We start from the raw sequence: 19,357 nt of genomic DNA, 5'->3' as shown, positions 1-19,357 counted from the left end.
TAAAATGACAAAAGTCAATTACCACTCCAGGCACAGTATTACAGCTTTGAATTGGTAAAATACCAATCAAGCCAACCTGAAATGAGTAAAAGCAACCCCTGACACAGTGTTTCGCTCTAATTAAAGCTCTTCAGAGAGGTACAGCTTTGTCCAGACACAAGGGAGCACCCAGTATAAGTAAAAAAAATACCTTTTCAGGCATAGAGTGATGAATAAATTATGCAAAAAAGAAGCAGAGAACTCTGGGTAGTTCTCATGTTTAGGTGGAAAGCAGCTCCTGTATGGAGCACTCTCAACACCAGCAACACTCTAGATCTGCTCACCTCAAACGTCTGTTTTTCAATCAAAATCTTTAAGCATAGGATTAGCACAGTACCATCCACGCCGAGATAGAAAAGGACAAAGTCTTTTGCCATTTGTACAGCAACGTCTTTAAGCATAGGACTAGCACAGTGCTGTCCTTGCCGAGCTGTAAAATGACAAAAGCCAATTACCACTCCAGGCACAGTATTACACCTTTGAATTGGTAAAATACCAATCAAGCCAACCTGAAATGAGTAAAAGCAACCCCTGACACAGTGTTTCGCTCTAATTAGAGCTCTTCAGAGAGGTATAGCTTTGTCCAGACACAAAGGAGCACCCAGTATAAGTCAAAGAAATACCCTTTCAGGCATAGAGTGACGAATAAATTATGCAAAATAGAAGCAGAGAACTCTGGGTAGTTCTCAAGTTTAGGTGGAAAGCAGCTCCTGAATGGAGCACTCTCAACACCAGCGACACTAGATCTGCTCACCTCAAATGTCTGTTTTTCTATCAAAATCTTTAAGCATAGGATTAGCACAGTACCATCCACGCCGAGATAGAAAAGGACAAAGTCTTTGAGCATAGGACTAGCACAGTGCTGTCCTTGCTGAGCTGTAAAATGACAAAAGCCAATTACCACTCCAGGCACAGTATTACAGCTTTGAATTGATAAAATACCAATCAAGCCAACCTGAAATGAGTAAAAGCAACCCCTGACACAGTGTTTCTTTCTAATTAGAGCTCTTCAGAGAGGTATAGCTTTGTCCAGACACAAGGGAGCACCCAGTATAAGTCAAAGAAATACCCTTTCAGGCATAGAGTGACGAATAAATTATGCAAAATAGAAGCAGAGAACTCTGGGTAGTTCTCAAGTTTAGGTGGAAAGCAGCTCCTGTATGGAGCACTCTCAACACCAGCGACACTCTAGATCTGCTCACCTCAAATGTCTGTTTTTCTATCAAAATCTTTAAGCATAGAATTAGCACAGTACCATCCACGCCGAGATAGAAAAGGACAAAGTCTTTTGCCATTTGTACAGCAAAGTCTTTAAGCATAGGACTAGCACAGTGCTGTCCTTGCCGAGCTGTAAAATGACAAAGGCCAATTACCACTCCAGGCACAGTATTACAGCTTTGAATTGGTAAAATACCAATCAAGTCAACCTGAAATGAGTAAAAGCAACCCCCGACACAGTGTTTCCCTCTAATTAGAGCTCTTCAGAGAGGTATAGCTTTCTGCAGACACAAGGAAGCACCCAGTATAAGTCAAAGAAATACCCTTTCAGGCATAGAGTGACGAATAAATTATGCAAAGAAGAAGCAGAGAACTCTGGGTAGTTCTCAAGTTTAGGTGGAATGCAGCTCCTGTATGGAGCACTCTCAACACCAGCGACACTCTAGATCTGCTCACTGTCGTACTTTACTCTTTGGAACCGCGTAGGGGACCAGGCCCTACCCCTGTCTATGTGGTATTAGCGAACCGCAAATGGTAAATGCGGCATGTACGAGTGCTTTACTCGTCGTTCTGGCCTTGAATGCACTGCGTACACGTTATCTTGCTGCACTACGCGGGTTCCATTTTGGAAGCAGTGGCCATCTTGTCATTGCCCTCACACAGGCTATAATGGAGCAAATACGGGCCTCTCAGTACATGTGCTTTCCCGTGACTTCTCGGTGACCTGGGCAGCTGGCTCCGCTGCCCCGGGTCAAACCGGTCTCACGAGCTCCCCTTCCTCCGTCCACCTGTGATTAGCATCAGGGCTCGACCCATCATAAAACCCTTCTCATCCTACACAAACCCCCGGCTAATCTCTTCCACACCTGCTTGTTCCTGCTTTATGACTTGTTTCCCAAAACAGGAGATGCTCATGTTTATTGGGGGGTCTACTGACATCTAACGTGGGATCGCAACCTTATTGTGTAAATCATTGTGAGTTGGCCGAACTGGAATGTGGGATGGTCATCATGACTCTGCCTTTTCTTTGTAATGTACACTGTTATATTGCCGTTTCATAAAACTCAGGAATGTATGCTTGAGGCCGAAAAAGGCCTATTTAAGATGTAGTCCGTTCCTATGATTTGCAGCAGTCTCCTGAGAACATACACGCTGTTGTACTTCTAGGATACCTGTCATTGGTCTGCAGCCAATAAACGATTCTTTGACTTCACCCAGAAGACTCTGTGTTTCTGTAGGTCCGGAACAGGGTGAAACCCCGAAGTCATAGGGTGTGTGCCCCTGCACCGCTGGGTCTAAAATACCCGGTACTTCAGTTTGGCGCCCAACTCGGGCCGATTTCAGCGGTACCAGTCCAAGCCAGAGGTTCGTGAGGAGCTTCGTGTGGAAATTCCGGAGGAAGGCCGCCACTTCATCGACCCCTGCATGTCGACGTGGTCCGAAAGTCTTTTCTGCGAGGTTCTCCGCGTCCCGACGGCTACGAAGGACTGCTGCCCTGATTAATCGACCTGTTTTGGACCCTTGACGAGTTTGACAGAGCGAAACAATCGAGAGAGTCTTCTGGTGACGCCATCGATCAGCAATATTCAGTTAAGTATAAGTGGAGCGTCTCCCATTTGTTTTGGTATCCCTCGGGATCGTTTGATTTGATTTGGTAATTGGTGATTTGGTGTTTGCAAACCCCAAAGCCAGAGGATTCGTGTATTCACGAGACTATCGTAATCGATAATCCTTTGACGTTTGGATCTAGACTAGTGAGCGAAGATGCCTGGTTCTAGAATATTTGGTAGATTATTCTGTTTAGGTTGTGGAAAAGATTTCCAGCTGGAAGAATCATGTCCGGTTCCTCCGGTTGGAACTCCAACTTATGAGCTCTATGTAAAACATGGCGTAGGCCCTATTGCATATAACGAAGTGTGGATCCACTACACCAGGAAGGACGGTGTTCTAAAATGGCCCCAAAATGGTAGTTTCGATACCGATATTCTAGATAATTTGGAAATTAAATTGTTTAAGAAGAAAGCCCGGCCGGCGATGTTTGACTCTTTCCGCTTATGGCGGAAGGAAGCCAAACAGAAGGAAATTAAGCTAGCGAAAAAGAATAAAAGAGAGAAAGGTATGACAGTAATGCAAGCAGCTGTACAATTTAGAGATAATGAGGAGGAGCAGATGAGCGAGCAATTGCACAGGCAGCGTAAGTTAGGGATTGACAAATGTTACCCGGCTTTACCGCACTCTAAGCAAAATGAGTCCGAAGACAAGGAGAAAGATCCCCTAATGTCACACTTGTTGAGTTCGCCCCCCCATATGCGCAAAATGCTACGGCGCCTCCTCAGCTTGTGAATATGCCACCTCCAGTTAATGTATTGCAGGCTTTGCCGCAACCACCAGCTGCCGCACAACCGGCTCTTATTAATGTGACGCAGCCCCCTCAAGGGCCGCCAGTTGTGCTTCCAACTGCCCCCGCGCTTCCTGTAACCTTGCCTAATTCACCAGCGGCCTCTCCCAACACTTTTCCTTGCACCACTTCGGTACCTGTTTCTACGTCCTCTTTTCTTCCCTCTGTTTTCCCCCCTGTTTCTGCCTCAGCTTCTCCTTCAGCGCGACAGCGTTTAGCTAATGTGGTTACTTCATTAATGTCGCCTCTCTTTGAGTTGTCTGGTGCGACTCCTGGTTTGCAGCGTAAGCAATTGCGTAGTCAGTTGCCTACCTCTGACGAGAAGAACGTAATAGACAGCATGGCACGCAGATGGATTGTTTTCCCTTCATTGTATGATGTGGAATCAATTGCTAATGTCTTCCATCAGTGGGATGCCCCGAAGCAGAGATATGTGTTTGAGAAGATGTGCGAAATTCTCTGTGAGGAATTGGAGGATAGTGGTAGAAATCCGAGGCCACGAGAATTGTGTAGAGTAAGGTCCGATTTTGGAGCTGGTATGATTATAGACCGCGATATAGATAAAGCCGTTGCGGTTGTACTATCCTTCAGGAATGATGAATGTCAACAGTCATTGTTCGAACAGGATGTCCCTGTGGGGAGAAAGGAGAAAGTGCGACAATACCCCATGAGAGAAGTGCCCCCGGTATGGAAGGAAGCGGTTGCAGCTGTCGGTGCTAACCCCGCTGTGGCAGCACATTTCCAGCGTGTTTGGGTGCATGTGCCATGGAAGCGTTCTGAGGTGTTAGCGCTTAAACAGTCCTTGCCTGATCCCCGTAAAAATCCGGCAGGTTATTATAAAGAATTGTCACAAACGGCAGGATCATGTATTATGAATCTGGCCGACATAGACATGTTGTTTGGTAATGTTGTTCCACAGCCCCTATGGGGGTCAATCCGTAATGCGGATCATGACCAAGAGCTGGGGGATACATGGGCTAACATTATTGCTGCCGATGCAAGACAAACTGGTGGCGCGAAACCTGAGCCTTTAGTGGCTGAACTCCCTGGTAGAATCATCACGTATATGAAGACACTAATGCCAGCAATGCGCGTAAATTGGGACAAGTTATCTGCATGCAAGCAGAAAAAGGATGAGACAGTGTCAGACTTCTTTACTAGGTTTGAGGAAACGTTCATTGATCACAGTGGGCAGGATATGAGTACGGAGGGTGGCCAACGGTTGTTTGTGGATAAGTTTGTGCAGAATTTACTCCCTGACCTGTGTAAAAAGTTGAAAGATTCAGAGAGTTCTTGGGCCGTTTCCTCTTCAGCGCAAATACTGGCTACCGCACAGTATTATGAAAACAGAGATAAAGACGAGAAAGATAGAACGGAGAAGAAAACGAAGGAATTAAAGACAAAGGTCCTTTTACAGCAGGCCTATCCGCCACGTGGAGGTGGTAATAATTATAGGCAACCCCAAGGTGTCTATCACCAACCCCAACAATTTCAGAACAATCAGCAAATGAATGGGTATTATCAACCACGTGTCCCGGTAGGTCCCAACCAATGTTCATACTGTAAAGAGGAAGGTCATTTTAAATATAGTTGCCCTAAGTTAATGCAGCGGAATGGTACTATGTATGGCGCAAGAGGTAGAGGTGGTCAGCCAGCTCCTAGAGGTAGAGGGCGTGGAAGTGTTCCCCAAAATGCGCGTCCTCTGCCGCCTCAGAATACCATTAATAGCTTTGATCAACAAGCTAACGCGATCGGTAATACGGCACAGTATTATAATAATGATTATTATGCAGAAGATGGTGATGCAGAAAATAATGATTACTAGGACAGCCGTAGACAGAGAGAGGGAGTTGTTTCAGTGCCAGTGGATCAGAGTGGACCGTATGTTGAGGTGACTACAGCAAATGTAACGGAGCCTTTTCTGCTAGACACTGGTGCTGCAAAGAGTTCACTTATGCATTCCAAACTCCCTGGCGCACCTTTGTCTGGCGACATAAATGTTTCCGTAGGTTTTTCTGGCGCCCCTGTTAGGAACCCAATTTCTAGTCCCATGTCACTTTCTGTTGGACCTTGTGAGCTGAAAGCACCTCTGATTCTGACGACAGGTTGTGGTGAGAATTTGCTGGGACTGGATTTGTTGAAAAGATTGCATGCCACGTTGTATTGCTCTCCTTCGGGAGTACAACTTACATTAGGCAAGAAAGTAATTTCCCCAATGTACTTGTCCAAAAATACAATGCCGCCTGAATTGACATCCCTTCCGGATGCCCTTTGGGCTACTGGTCCCAATGATGTGGGCCTCTTGGAGATACCGCCATACGTGGTGACTTTAAAGGCTAATGTCAGACTGCCACGTATTCCCCAGTACAAGATCTCTAATGAAGGTCAAAAAGCATTGTTAGATATTGTCCACGACTTTATTGATAAGGGTGTGATTGAAGAAACAAGAGGCAACGTTTGCAATAGCCCGATTTTACCTGTCTTAAAGCGAACTGACCCTTCACAGCCACCTGTTTACAGATTCGTGATCGATCTTAGAGAGGTTAATAAGATTGTTGTGCCACAGTTTCCAGTTGTCCCTGATATAACTGCTTTGTTAACGATGATTCCAGCCTCTGCTGAATGGTTTTCAGTGATCGATTTAAAGAATGCTTTCTTTAGCATTCCAATTGCAGAAGAGAGTAGAGACATTTTTGGTTTCAGTCTGGGAGGCCGAAGCTTCCGCTTCAAACGCGCTCCCCAGGGCTACTGTGAGAGTCCATCCATATATAGTCAGGCTCTGAAAGCGCAGCTTGATGCACTTGTTTTACCTAGTGGCGCTATCCTGATTCAGTACGTGGACGATTTACTGATCGCTGCGGATACTGAAAAGATTTGTAAAGAAGCCACATTGTCATTGTTGCGTCATTTATCCGCTTTCCATCACAAAGTGTCTCTCTCTAAGCTGCAATATTGTCGACAAGAAGTGACCTACTTAGGTCATCTCTTATCGAAGGAGGGAAGGAAACTGACCCCAGAAAGAATTCAAGCCATTGCACAGTTGAGTGTGCCAAAGACACAGAGAGAAGTACGTGCTTTCTTGGGCATTACCTCATACTGTAGGCATTGGATCCCTAGTTTCTCCTTGCTGGCAAAACCTTTGTTAGCCTTAACATGCAAAGACACACCGAATCCTATCCCATGGTCTGAAGAGTGCCAGAAAAGTTTTGTGGAATTGCGTAATGCATTATGTTCAGCACCTGTGTTGGATACTCCTGACTACAGTAAACCTTTTACATTGTATGTGCACGAGAAAGATGGATGTGCGTTGTCAGTGTTAACACAGCCTTTTGGCGATAGACCGCGCCCATGCGCGTATTTCTCATCCACCTTGGACCCTGTAGCGAGGGCATTGCCAAGCTGTCTGAGAGCGACAGCTGCTGCAGCGATGTCTATCCGACAATCTGCTGGTCTGGTAATGGATAACACATTGATCGTTATGGTTCCACATGCTGTAGACACATTATTGAATAGAACCAAGACACAACACTTGACTAGTGCACGCCTATCGGGTTACGAACTTACACTGTTAGCGAATCACATACACATAAAACGATGCAATACACTGAACCCAGCTACGTTGTTGCCGATTCCAGCAGACTCAGATGAGATTGAGCAACATGACTGTTTGTTCAGAACGGAAGAAGAGACGAAAGGAAGAGTGGATCTGAAAGATACTCCCCTGACTGAGTGTGATGGCACTTTATGGGTAGATGGTTCATGTTTTAAGCTCCCTAATGGTGACACGACTGCTGCATATGCTATCACGACTTTACATACGGTTGTGGAAACTGCACGAGTGCCACATAATTCGGCCCAAGCAGCAGAATTAATCGCCCTCACAAGAGCATGTGTGTTGTCTGAAGGAATGAGAGTGAACATATACACAGATAGCCAGTACGCCTTTGGCGTGGCTCATAATTTTGGGCGACTGTGGAAAGAGCGTGGGTTCCTGACGTCACATGGAGCTAAAATTCAGAATGGCAAGTTGGTGAATGATCTCCTTGAGTCACTGACCCTACCGTTGCAAGTTGCGATCATGAAATGCAGTGCGCACAGGAAAGTCACAGACGATGTTGGTCGTGGGAATGCGTTTGCTGATGAGACCGCGAGAGAAACCGCACAGAATGTGAAGACTAGAATGTATGTTGCAGGTCCCGCAAGATGGGTTAATGATGTAGGAATGTGTGAGAATACAATAGAGAGTGTGAAGTCGCTTCAAGCTGAAGCCACAGAGGAAGAGTTAAGCAAGTGGAGAGAGAGTATGGGTAAGTTGGATGAGAATGGTTGCTGGACTGATCTGACAGAACATAGGCGATGGTTACTGCCTGATGCATATGTGCTTCCAGTGGTTACTATGGCGCATGGAATGGCACACATCAGTATGAAAGGTATATGCAAGTTGTTGGCTCCAGTATGGCAGAATGCTGGGATTCCCAAGTGTGCAGAGAATGTGGTCAAGAATTGTATGGTATGTTTGAAGTACAACCCCGGTAGGGGAACCCCAACTCCGGCCGGTCACTTTGCGCCCCCATCATGTCCATTCGAAGTTTTGCAGCTGGACTTTATTCACATGGAAAGATGCAACAACCTGAAATATGTACTAGTGGTTGTTTGTGCTTTCTCAAAATGGTTAGAGGCTTATCCTCTAAAAGATAACACTGCCCTGTCCACAGCCAAAGTCCTTGTGAAAGAGTTCTTCCCCAGGTTTGGAATGCCGAGAGTGGTATGGTGTGATAATGGGAGTGAGTTTGTGGGTAAAGTGATGAAGAATGTATGTGAAGGTTTAGGCATCCAGCAGAAGTTTCACGCTGCAAATCACCCCCAATCAGCTGGATTGGTAGAGCGCTACAATGGAGCCTTAAAGCTCAAGTTGGCTAAAATTCAGGCGAGCACTGGTCTTAAATGGCCTGATGCCCTGCCTCTAGCACTCCTGTCCACCAGAATGACAATACACTCACGAGTGGGACTTAGTCCCTACGAGGTGGTCTTTGGCCGCCCGGCTAATGTATGGGGTGTGCCAAGGCCCACTAAATTCAGTGAGATAGAGCATCCAGTGCTGCTCGATTACCTGTATGATTTGACTGTTAAACTACGTGTTTTGCACCAACAGGTACATGATACTCTTCCCCAAGCTTCCGAAACTCCTGGACACCCTATCAACCCTGGTACGTGGGTGCTCGTCCGGAACTTCCAGCGCAAGAGCAACGACGAGCCCCGCTGGCTTGGCCCTCATCTTGTTCTACTATCGACAAGGTCAGCGGTGCGAGTGAAAGGGAAGAAGCACTGGGTTCATGGTACCCACTGCAAGGTAGTCCCCTTGCCTTTGCCATATGACCGGTGGGTCAAAGAGGGTATTACCGACTCTGAGACAGACACTGTACTCCGTTTCACACCATTCAGTGATGCACGCCTAAGAAACACAGCTTCAGACCAAGAGAGTGACAATATTCTGCAGGAAGCTGTGCCACCATCGAGTCGATTGGACACCACTGAGCCTGAACTTTTGTTCCGAGACCAGACAGCACCTGGCCGTCTACGTTATAATTTAAGACCTAGGCCCATGGACAAATAAAGATTTCCTCACTATTTCCTTTTTGACATTTTTCACTCTCCCATCTGAAAGACTTTCTTGATTTTTTGTTTTTCGAACCACCATCCGGGTTCTGCCGCAGGGTCGCGGTGTCAAGACTTTGGGGTACAGGCCGAAGACGCTAGGTCGACGGTTCTGGTTGGTCTAAGGCGTTTCCCTGGACTGACAGGCGTACTCCTCAGCAGAAGAAACTCACCCGCCGCGAGCGGCCCGAGTAGAGGATGGAGTTTTTCAAGATGGAGAGACCGATCGAGGAAATGAGCTTTAAAACCAGGATGTGTAGAGTTGTAAAAAGTAAATGTTTTGTCTTTTTGTGCCTTTTTATACTGTGTAGTATTATGATGTTTATTGTAGGACTTGTGTTCTTCTCCGCTCAAAAGCTTATTGCACCCACTCAACAGCCTATATTCCTTTCTACTGCCTCCTCTCACTCTTTTCACCCCCTGCCTGAGCACGAACAGACCAGACGATCGGAGTTCGTAAATAACTCGTTTATCCAGCTCTTGCACCAGCACCAGCTAGTAGTGAATACGACCAATTGCTGGGTCTGTGGGTTAATGCCACATACCATTAACAAGGGTATTCCCTACCTGGTGTTGCCGTATAGTTCAAATGGATCATCATGGGCATTCCAGACCATGTTTCTCTATGCTCTGGAGACGTACTCCCCTCGCCAACCGCGTTCCATCAGACCCATCACCAATAATAAGGCTTTGATGAAAGGAGTTGCCGATATGAGTAGGGATATTGATGCATACTCGTCCATTCCCAAAGAAGAGTTGAGACCTTATGTAGGATGGAACGCGACGGGGTATAGTATTAGTCTGGGTGAAAGACAGCGACAAATCTCATCTCCAATCTGGGTCGTACCCCACATGGGTCGGTTCTGCTTACAGGGTAATGGTCAGAACCCTAGGGCTCAACTGGGTAGAAGTGACTGTACCGAAACGTACACTTTCCCGTCACAGTTTTCCCCAGCGTTTCTAGCTGCCAAGGGTACCTATTTCATCTGTAATGACCGAGCATATACATGGTTGCCCCCTGATTTCTCGGGCACATGTTATATTGCGAATCTGCTACCGCCTACCTTCACTGCTGCCTCTGATTATCACAAGACGAGAGTCGTGAGAGGTGTAATTAGTAAGGAGGACACTGCCGGTCAGGAAGCAGGAGACTTCTTCTTGGGTTTCCTGCCGTTTTGGGGACCTATGGTCAATAGTAGGAACCTGAGACAGCTGACACGTGTGGTTGAATCCACTATCAATGTAACGGCTGGTGCCCTTAGTAATCTGACAGCTGAGCTCCAAGCGGACCGCCTTATGACTCTGCAGAACCGCATGGTCCTAGACGTTATTCTTGCAGACCGCGGTGGGGTATGCAAGGTCATCCAATCCAGTTGCTGCATTTTCATACCAGACAATGCTCCAACGGTGTATCAAGCTATCTCCAAACTCCACAAAATATCTGAATCCATACACGTGGATAAGGGAGATTGGTCATTGATGGGATGGTTCTGGGAACTGATATCTGCCTGGGGTTGGAAAGTCCTGATGGTCATTGGAGTGATTTTAGCCATTCTCTTCCTGTTCTGTCTGTGCATACAGTGTGCTCCTGCGATGTGTGGCCTCTGTGCTACCTTATGTGTAAGGAAGCCTGTATCGAGAGACGAGCTAAGTAATAGGATGATGCTACAGCAACATCTCCATGACTTTGCGGACATTGACCTAGACTCAGATTAAGATGAGTATAGTGATTGCCTATGTAAGGGCAAAAGGAGGGTCTGTCGTACTTTACTCTTTGGAACCGCGTAGGGGACCAGGCCCTACCCCTGTCTATGTGGTATTAGCGAACCGCAAATGGTAAATGCGGCATGTACGAGTGCTTTACTCGTCGTTCTGGCCTTGAATGCACTGCGTACACGTTATCTTGCTGCACTACGCGGGTTCCATTTTGGAAGCAGTGGCCATCTTGTCATTGCCCTCACACAGGCTATAATGGAGCAAATACGGGCCTCTCAGTACATGTGCTTTCCCGTGACTTCTCGGTGACCTGGGCAGCTGGCTCCGCTGCCCCGGGTCAAACCGGTCTCACGAGCTCCCCTTCCTCCGTCCACCTGTGATTAGCATCAGGGCTCGACCCATCATAAAACCCTTCTCATCCTACACAAACCCCCGGCTAATCTCTTCCACACCTGCTTGTTCCTGCTTTATGACTTGTTTCCCAAAACAGGAGATGCTCATGTTTATTGGGGGGTCTACTGACATCTAACGTGGGATCGCAACCTTATTGTGTAAATCATTGTGAGTTGGCCGAACTGGAATGTGGGATGGTCATCATGACTCTGCCTTTTCTTTGTAATGTACACTGTTATATTGCCGTTTCATAAAACTCAGGAATGTATGCTTGAGGCCGAAAAAGGCCTATTTAAGATGTAGTCCGTTCCTATGATTTGCAGCAGTCTCCTGAGAACATACACGCTGTTGTACTTCTAGGATACCTGTCATTGGTCTGCAGCCAATAAACGATTCTTTGACTTCACCCAGAAGACTCTGTGTTTCTGTAGGTCCGGAACAGGGTGAAACCCCGAAGTCATAGGGTGTGTGCCCCTGCACCGCTGGGTCTAAAATACCCGGTACTTCATCACCTCAAATGTCTGTTTTTCTATCAAAATCTTTAAGCATAGGATTAGCACAGTACCATCCATGCCGAGATATGTAAAATGACAAAAGACCACCAGGGTACTGTAGCGGGTGACGGTCGGTGGAACGCCCCCGGAGCTGGCACAGGGAGGAGGCCTGGGACCTGCGGGGGCCCTGCAGCGGGGACGGCCTGGACCGAACGGCGCAGGCCTGTGCGGGCGGCCGCATCGGGCCTTGCTGGGACTGGCTCCCATTTCTTATCTGCACCACAGGCTGGACTTGCACCGGCGACGGCCGGGCAGCGGCCTCCTGGTGGGCCTCGAGAGTGGATGCACCACGAGGAGTGACGGCGCTTTGTGGGCACAGGCAGAGGCGGCCGGCGTGGGAGCTCATACCTGGTCTTGCGGACGTTGGAACCCATCCCCACCCTATATCACCGGCTGGGAGTTGCCGTCGGCGAGAGGGGGGTGCCCTGTTCCCCCCCGGGTTTCGCCCGGCCTGACTCTGCTGCCGGCCGGGCGGTGACGTCCCGGCCCTCACCCCGGAGGGGTCCTGCTGTCGATCCAGGACCGGAGGCGATTGCGAGGTGGCCCCACTGAACGGGACGAGCCTGCAGGCCCACCGCGGGTGACAGTGGTGTGGCGGACCAGGGACTACGCCTCATTTGACGACATCTACAGGAGTGGGTCGTGCCGGGGAGGCCGTGGTGAGGTGAGAGGGCGGCCCGGCCCGGATCAGAGCGGGGAAGTGGTGTTTCCGGCGGACTCCTGGCCTCCCCCCGCTGCGGGACAGACGTGTCTCTGTTCTTCCTCTCTTCCTGACCCTCCGGTCCCTGGCCACGCACCGGCCCGCTGCTTGACGGACGGGCGCGACTGGTAGGCGGTCCGCCATACCGAGCCTTGGGACCGGCGCACACATCCCGGGCGCCGCCATGGGCAGGGACAGGGGCGCCAAGCCGACGACCACGTCCTACCAAACCAAGATCGACCGCTTTACGAACCCAGACCCGCCGGGTGCGGGCGGAGAGGCGGCATCAACTCCTAGCAAAGACCTAGCCGCCATCTTGCAGGCTATCAACGCCTCCCGCGCGTCCCTGGAGGGGATGGTCGGGGAGGTGAAGGTGGACGTTACGCTCTTGCGACAGGACCTCCGCAACGTCACGGCCCGCATCACGGAGACGGAGTCGCGGATTTCGGCGGCGGTGGTTGACATCCGACAGCTCCAAGACCAAGTCCGGGAGCTTACGACCCATTCCAAGGAGCTGCATCGGCGGGAGAGGACGCAGAAAACCGAGCTCGCCGCAACAACCTTTGCCTGGTGGGCTTTCCGGAGGGGGTCGAGTCTGGCCGTACCAACGACTTCCTGGAAGCGTGGTTCAAGTCTTGGATGCCGGCGGCCAGCTTGTCGACCTGGTTCGTGGTGGAGAGGGCGCAACGGTTGTTGGCAGCCAAACCTCCGGTGGGGGCCCCCCCGCGCCCCTTCCTTTTGCGGATCCTTAACTTCAGAGACAGAGACGCTATTCTGAGGGAAGCGCGGGTGAAATCCCCCTTGTCCTTTAACAACCACACCATCATGATCTTCCCGGATTACACCCGGGTGGTCCAGGAACAACGCCGCTCTTACACGGAGGTGAAACACAAGATGCGCTCCATGGGCCTCAGCTACCAACTCCAATTCCCAGCACGCCTCCGCGTTGTTTTCCAGGGCAAGACTCTATTCTTTGACACTCCCCGGGCGGCATGGACCTGGCTCACGGAAGAAAGACCTTTGCGCCAGCCAAGGCGGGTGTCGCCTGCCAAACAGCCTCCGGACCAGGATACTGCCAGGCTCCCGCGACCGCGACTCAGGAGGTGCACGCAATCCCGGCGGACCCGAGGCGTGGTGGCGGCTGGGCCACGATCCGCGAGCGTGTCGGGGAGGAGACCGAGAGACTCATCCGCCTCATCCGGGACGTCCTCTCAAGCGGCTGGGGGATCTCAATGCCGCCCATCGCCTCTGCCGGATCCATCTCCGACCCCCCTCCCCACGCATATAGCCCTTTCCGACCTCTCCCGCAGCCCCGCCATGTGACTTTTCTTCGTCCTCTGTATCGGCAGGGGAGTCGACGACCTGGTCCTGCAGCGGGGGCGTCAGACTCAGACTCAGCGGTTTCCCGCTCTTATGCAGTAACCTAGGACAGAACACTTACATCCGTACTTCAGGAGGGGTCCACCACGCTCTTTACACCCGAGCGCTCCTGCTTGGGGTCTTGTAGTTGTTAGTTAAAGTTAGGGCGACAGATGCTTCCTTTCTCGAAGTGTAGGGTGGGGGGTGGGGGGCCGGGGGTGGGTGTTAGATGGTTGTTCCTCCTAGGGAGGGTGTTCTTTTTAGTTTGGGTTTGTTTCTTCTTGGGCCTGTCACACAGCAGCACCCTGCGAGTGCCACTGCGTGGCTCCACACAGACACTGACACGCGCTCCGCTAGAGCTCGCTCTCCGCCGGCCTTCACTGGCTCCCTTCAGTATGAGATTCGTTATCCCCCTGGGGATTGCATGCTCCTCGTCCCCTTCCCGCGCGCCCACACCGTTCGGTGTCCTCCCGGCGCTCCCCTGGTTGTTCCGCCTCCGCTGTGACCCGCGTCCACCGCTTCCATGGAAGACCTAGCCCCCAAGGCCCAGCTGCGCATCCTGTCCTGGAACGTGAACGGCCTGTTGGATAGGCTCAAGCGCACTGCAGTCCTTAAGTATGCCCAGTGCGTAGGGGTAGATGTGCTCATGCTTCAAGAAACCCACCTCCTCGGTGAGAGATGCCCTTTTCTGGCACGCTACGGGTATGATCGGGTGTGGCACTCTGGGTTTTCCCGTGGCTCCCGTGGGGTGGCCATCCTGCTGCACCGCTCCCTCCCCTTTGTCCTTACACAGGCGACCCACGACCCTCATGGAACGGGGATTGCCATTTGCGGCACACTCTATGGTAGGCCGATCAGCTTTCTGTCGCTCTATGCGCCACCCTCCGGACTGTCGCAGGCTTTATCTCATGCTGCCTCCCTGCTGGAGACCTTCCCGCTGGGTACTGTTGTGCTTGGAGGGGATTTTAATGCCGTCTCGGTCCCTCAGCTGGACTCGTCGGGACCGATTTCAGAATCCCGCGCTGCGCGAGCAAGGCAACTGCGGGTTGGACCGAGGCTCAGGGCCTATCCGACGCCTGGAGGATTTGCCATCCTCGCACCCATCAGTACACCCACACCTCGGCCGCCCATCACACTCACGCGCATATTGACGCGATTTTCGTCCCCCCCGCTGATTGCGGGGGCATCCAAGATGTCCGTATCCTCCCTAGGGGGATCTCGGACCACTCCCCGGTCCTCCTGGGTCTGGGCCCTCCACCTCATGCGGCCCGGCCGATGTGGCGCTTTAACGCTTGGTTCCTCCAAGACAAGACACTTTGTAAGGCGGTGGGAACCGAGCTTACCCAGTACTACTGCACCAACAAGGGTTCGGTCTCCTCGGCGGGCACCCTTTGGGAGGCCTGCAAGGCGACCGTTAGAGGCGTAGCCAAGGCGCATGTGGTGCGGCAATGCCAGACGCAGCTACAGCAGCTCACTGCCTGTGAGGCCCGGGCGCTGCGGCTGGAGCAATCTCTCTCTGAGCTCGACGACCCGGCTGGGAGCAGGCAGATTCGTCAGCAATCACTCGAGGCGGCCAAGCTTCTCTGGCAATCTTCGCTGGCGAGGGTGTATGGATGGGGCGATAAGAATGGCGCGCTGCTACATCGCCTGTCCACCTATCCCAGGACGTCGCGCATCATTCCGGCGGTCACCGACTCCGACGGCGTGCTCCAGTCTTCTTCCGTGGCGATAGCGGAAGCTTTCGCCCAGTTCTATTCTCAGCTCTACCGGGCCCAGGCACCGGATCTTTCTCTGGCTACTCTGCTCGAGCCTAGTAACGTGCGACTCACCCGGCTTAGCCTGGAGGCCCCCATTTCTGTTGAAGAAATTGGGGAAGCGATAGGGCGTACGTCCGCTGGGAAGACCCCGGGACCCGACGGCTTCCCTCAGGAATTCTATGCCACCTATAGGGATAGCCTGGTCCTGAGGTTGCGAGATCTCTATGTGGAGGCGATTAAGAAGGGCTCCTTCCCCCCGGAGGCCGACTTGGCCACGAGTGTGGTTCTGCCTAAGTCTACGCCGCCGTCCACTGACAGAGCGGCTTACCGACCGATCTCTCTTATCAACACCGACATGAAGCTCTATGCGGCTGTCCTGGCCCAACGGCTCCGGCCCTTTTTATCGACCCTGGTCCATCCGGACCAATGTGGCTACATGCCCGCTCGGGGCACCCGCCATTGTCTTCGCCGCCTCCACGTGGCCCTGGCTCACCGCCACTGTTTGACTCCATACCTCGCCCTCCTGCTTGTTGATTTCGAAAAAGCTTTCGACTCGGGGGGGTGGGCCTACTTGTTTGACGTCCTGACCCACATGGGTTTCGGCCCTAAGTTCTTGGGGATGGTGCGGGTCCTCTATGCCCGCCCCTTTGCCAGGGTATTGGTCAACGGGGCGCTGTCGAGGCCATTTCGGATCGGTCGGGAGACGCGGCAGGGATGCCCGCTGTCGCCCCTTCTCTTCGCGCTTGCGATGGAGCCCCTTGCTGCCCTGATCAGAACTGACCCTCTCCTTCAGGGCTGGGAATGGCCTGGCCTAGAGGCTGACAAAATCGCCCTCTATGCGGACGACGTCCTGCTGTACCTTGGGAATCCGGTGCGCTCCGGACCCCGTGCAATATACATCTTGGGCCGATTTGGCCGGGCGTCTGGTCTGTCTCTCAATTCGCGGAAATCGGTTCTGGTTCCGTTGCACCCCTCCCGGGAATGTTTCGATTGGCATGATACCATTCCCCTCCGCCGGTTGTCCTTTAAATATCTGGGCATCTGGGTCTCCCTTCTCCCGGAACTGAGCTAGGCGCTTAACGTGACCCCCCTGGTTAAGAAAGCCAAGGCGGACCTGGCAAGATGGCAACCGCTACCCCTTAATCCGCTGGGGAGGGTTGCCCTCTACAAAATGATGATTCTCCCCCGGTTTTTGTATGTGCTGCAGAACACTCCCCTTTCCTTTCCGAGACCTTGGTTTCGCGAGCTGGACGGGATGGCGACGAGATTTCTTTGGGGTGGTGGGAGGCCTCGGTTGGCTCTATCGATATGCCGCCTGCCCACCTTTGATGGGGGTTTGGGCATGTCCGATCTCTACCTCTACTACCTGGCCACCCGCCTCCTGGTCATTCATGACTGGTTTGGGGGGGATGGTCCGACCCGGCCTACAGGGTGGAACTTGGGGACCTGGGTTTCTCCTGTATTCAGGACCGCCTGTATGGCGCCTCCATCCCCGCCTCCTGCCCGGATATTACCAAAGCAATCTTCCTGGCCTGGCGAGCGGCGCTCCGCCACACCCGATGGACTGGGAGGACGACCCGCGTCACGCCCCTGTGGCATGGGACATGGTTGCGGGAGGTCGCGGGGCTGGAGGGCTTTCCCAGCTGGAGGATGTCTGGCGGGGGGAGGGCGTATGTGCTCCTATTCAGAGCTGCAGGCGCGCTTTTCCCTCCACTCCTCCCAATTCTATAAATACCTTCAACTACGCCATGCCATACGCACCTACACCCCACTGGACGTTCGGCTGCTGGACCACAGCCCCCCGGAGGCTCACGTCATGATGGGTAACCTGGGGAGGGGGGCATTTCCAGGATCTATCGCTCCCTCATCAACTGCACCCCTACATCCCTGGAGGGCCTTAAGGAACGATGGGAGGGGTGGGTGGGTCCCTTGGACGAGGCCGACTGGCGGGATGCCCTTATGGCCCCCCGCATGGTGACGGTCTCCGCCAAATTGCGGCTTATCCAAATTTACTACCTGCACAACGCTTATCTCACACCGGCTCGCCTACACCGCGCGGGCCTCTCCACTGACGCGGCTTGTCCCCGTTGTGGCTATGAGCCGGCCGACTTCATTCACATGGTGTGGTCTTGCTCGGAACTGGAGGGGTACTGGAGGGGCATAGAGTCTAGTGCAACGCCTCAGCAACGTCGGAATCCAAGAGAAGGCACTGGAATGGATCGTCTCCTTCCTCGCCGGAAGGACACAGATAGTCCGCCTCCCCCCGTTCAGATCAGAAGCCACTGAAGTCATCTGCGGCGTACCACAAGGATCATCACTCAGCCCCACGCTGTTCAACATCTACATGAGCCCCCTTGCGGCCATCGCACGCCAACACAACCTCAACATCATCTCCTACGCCGACGACACCAAGCTGATCCTCTCCCTCACCAACGACCCCGCCACCGCCAGAACCAACCTACACGAAGGGATGAAAGACGTAGCCGAGTGGACGAGGAACAGCTGCCTGAAACTGAACTCAGATAAGACGGAAGTCCTCATCCTGGGATCTTCGCCCTCTGCCTGGTACGACTCCTGGTGGCCCCCTGCCCTGGGCAGCGCACCCAAACCAACGGACCACGCACGCAACCTGGGCTTCATCCTGGACTCCTCCCTCTCCATGACCAGACATGTCAACGCCGTCTCCTCGTCATGCTTCAACATCCTACGCATGCTACGGAAGATCTTCCGGTGGATCCCCACCGAAACCAGGAAGACGGTCACCCAGGCCCTCGTCACCAGCCGACTGGACTACGGCAACTCCCTCTACGTCGGAACCACCGCCAAACTCCGGAAAAGACTTCAGCGGATTCAGAACGCCTCAGCACGACTCATCCTGGACATCCCCCGACACAGCCACATCTCCGCACACCTCAGAAACCTGCACTGGCTCCCCGTCAACAAAAGAATTACGTTCCGACTCCTCACCCACGCACACAAAGCTCTCCACAACCAAGGCCCAAGATACCTCAACGACCGCCTCAACCTCTACACTCCCCCCCGCCAGATCCGATCGACCAGCCACGCCCTCGCCGCCGTCCCCCGCATCCGAAGAGCCACAATGGGAGGAAGATCCTTCTCCTACCTGGCCGCCAAGACGTGGAACTCCCTCCCCACCCACCTCCGGCTGACCCAAGACCACCTCGCCTTCAGGAAGCAACTCAAGACCTGGCTGTTCGAGCAGTAGCAGGCCCCCCCTCCTCAAGCGCCTTGAGACCCTCCGGGTGAGTAGCGCGCTATACAAATGCTTGATTGATTGATTGATTGAGTCCGAACTTACGGAGGTCCTGGGGTGGGAGGTGCCACATGGTCCTAGACACTCCCTACTGGGCATCACTGACGGCCAGGATGGCACACGCCCGGAGCAGCTATTTCTCATGACAGCTTAATGGTGGCGAAACGAGACATTGCAGCGGCGTGGAAACAGCCGCAACCGCCTAGCTTGGCCAAATGGGGCGCTGGGGTGGACTGGTGTGCGGCGCAGGAGCGAACTCTTTACCGGGCACGGGGTTGCCACAAGAAATACCGA

The 19,357-nt window shown here is 52.4% G+C and overlaps 1 protein-coding gene across 1 annotated transcript; it reads left to right on the top strand.

The window, feature by feature from the left end:
* The first annotated feature begins 7,026 nt into the window (after positions 1-7,026).
* LOC146861867 (protein NYNRIN-like) lies at positions 7,027-11,823 on the top strand. Its single transcript, XM_085643203.1, has 2 exons — positions 7,027-10,184; positions 10,589-11,823. Exon 1 carries the CDS (start codon positions 7,083-7,085, stop codon positions 9,267-9,269), a length of 2,187 nt encoding a protein of 728 aa, XP_085499329.1. The 5' UTR covers positions 7,027-7,082; the 3' UTR covers positions 9,270-10,184; positions 10,589-11,823.
* The last annotated feature ends 7,534 nt before the right edge of the window (positions 11,824-19,357 follow it).

This window comes from Triturus cristatus, chromosome 2_2 (assembly GCF_964204655.1).
Source record: "Triturus cristatus chromosome 2_2, aTriCri1.1, whole genome shotgun sequence".
NCBI classification, from domain to species: Eukaryota; Metazoa; Chordata; class Amphibia; order Caudata; family Salamandridae; genus Triturus; species Triturus cristatus.
This window is presented reverse-complemented; position numbering and strand designations above follow the sequence as displayed.

Bases quoted from the DNA above. Each gene is read 5' to 3' on its own strand.
- LOC146861867 (XM_085643203.1), top strand. From the start codon at position 7,083: ATGTCTATCCGACAATCTGCTGGTCTGGTAATGGATAACACATTGATC.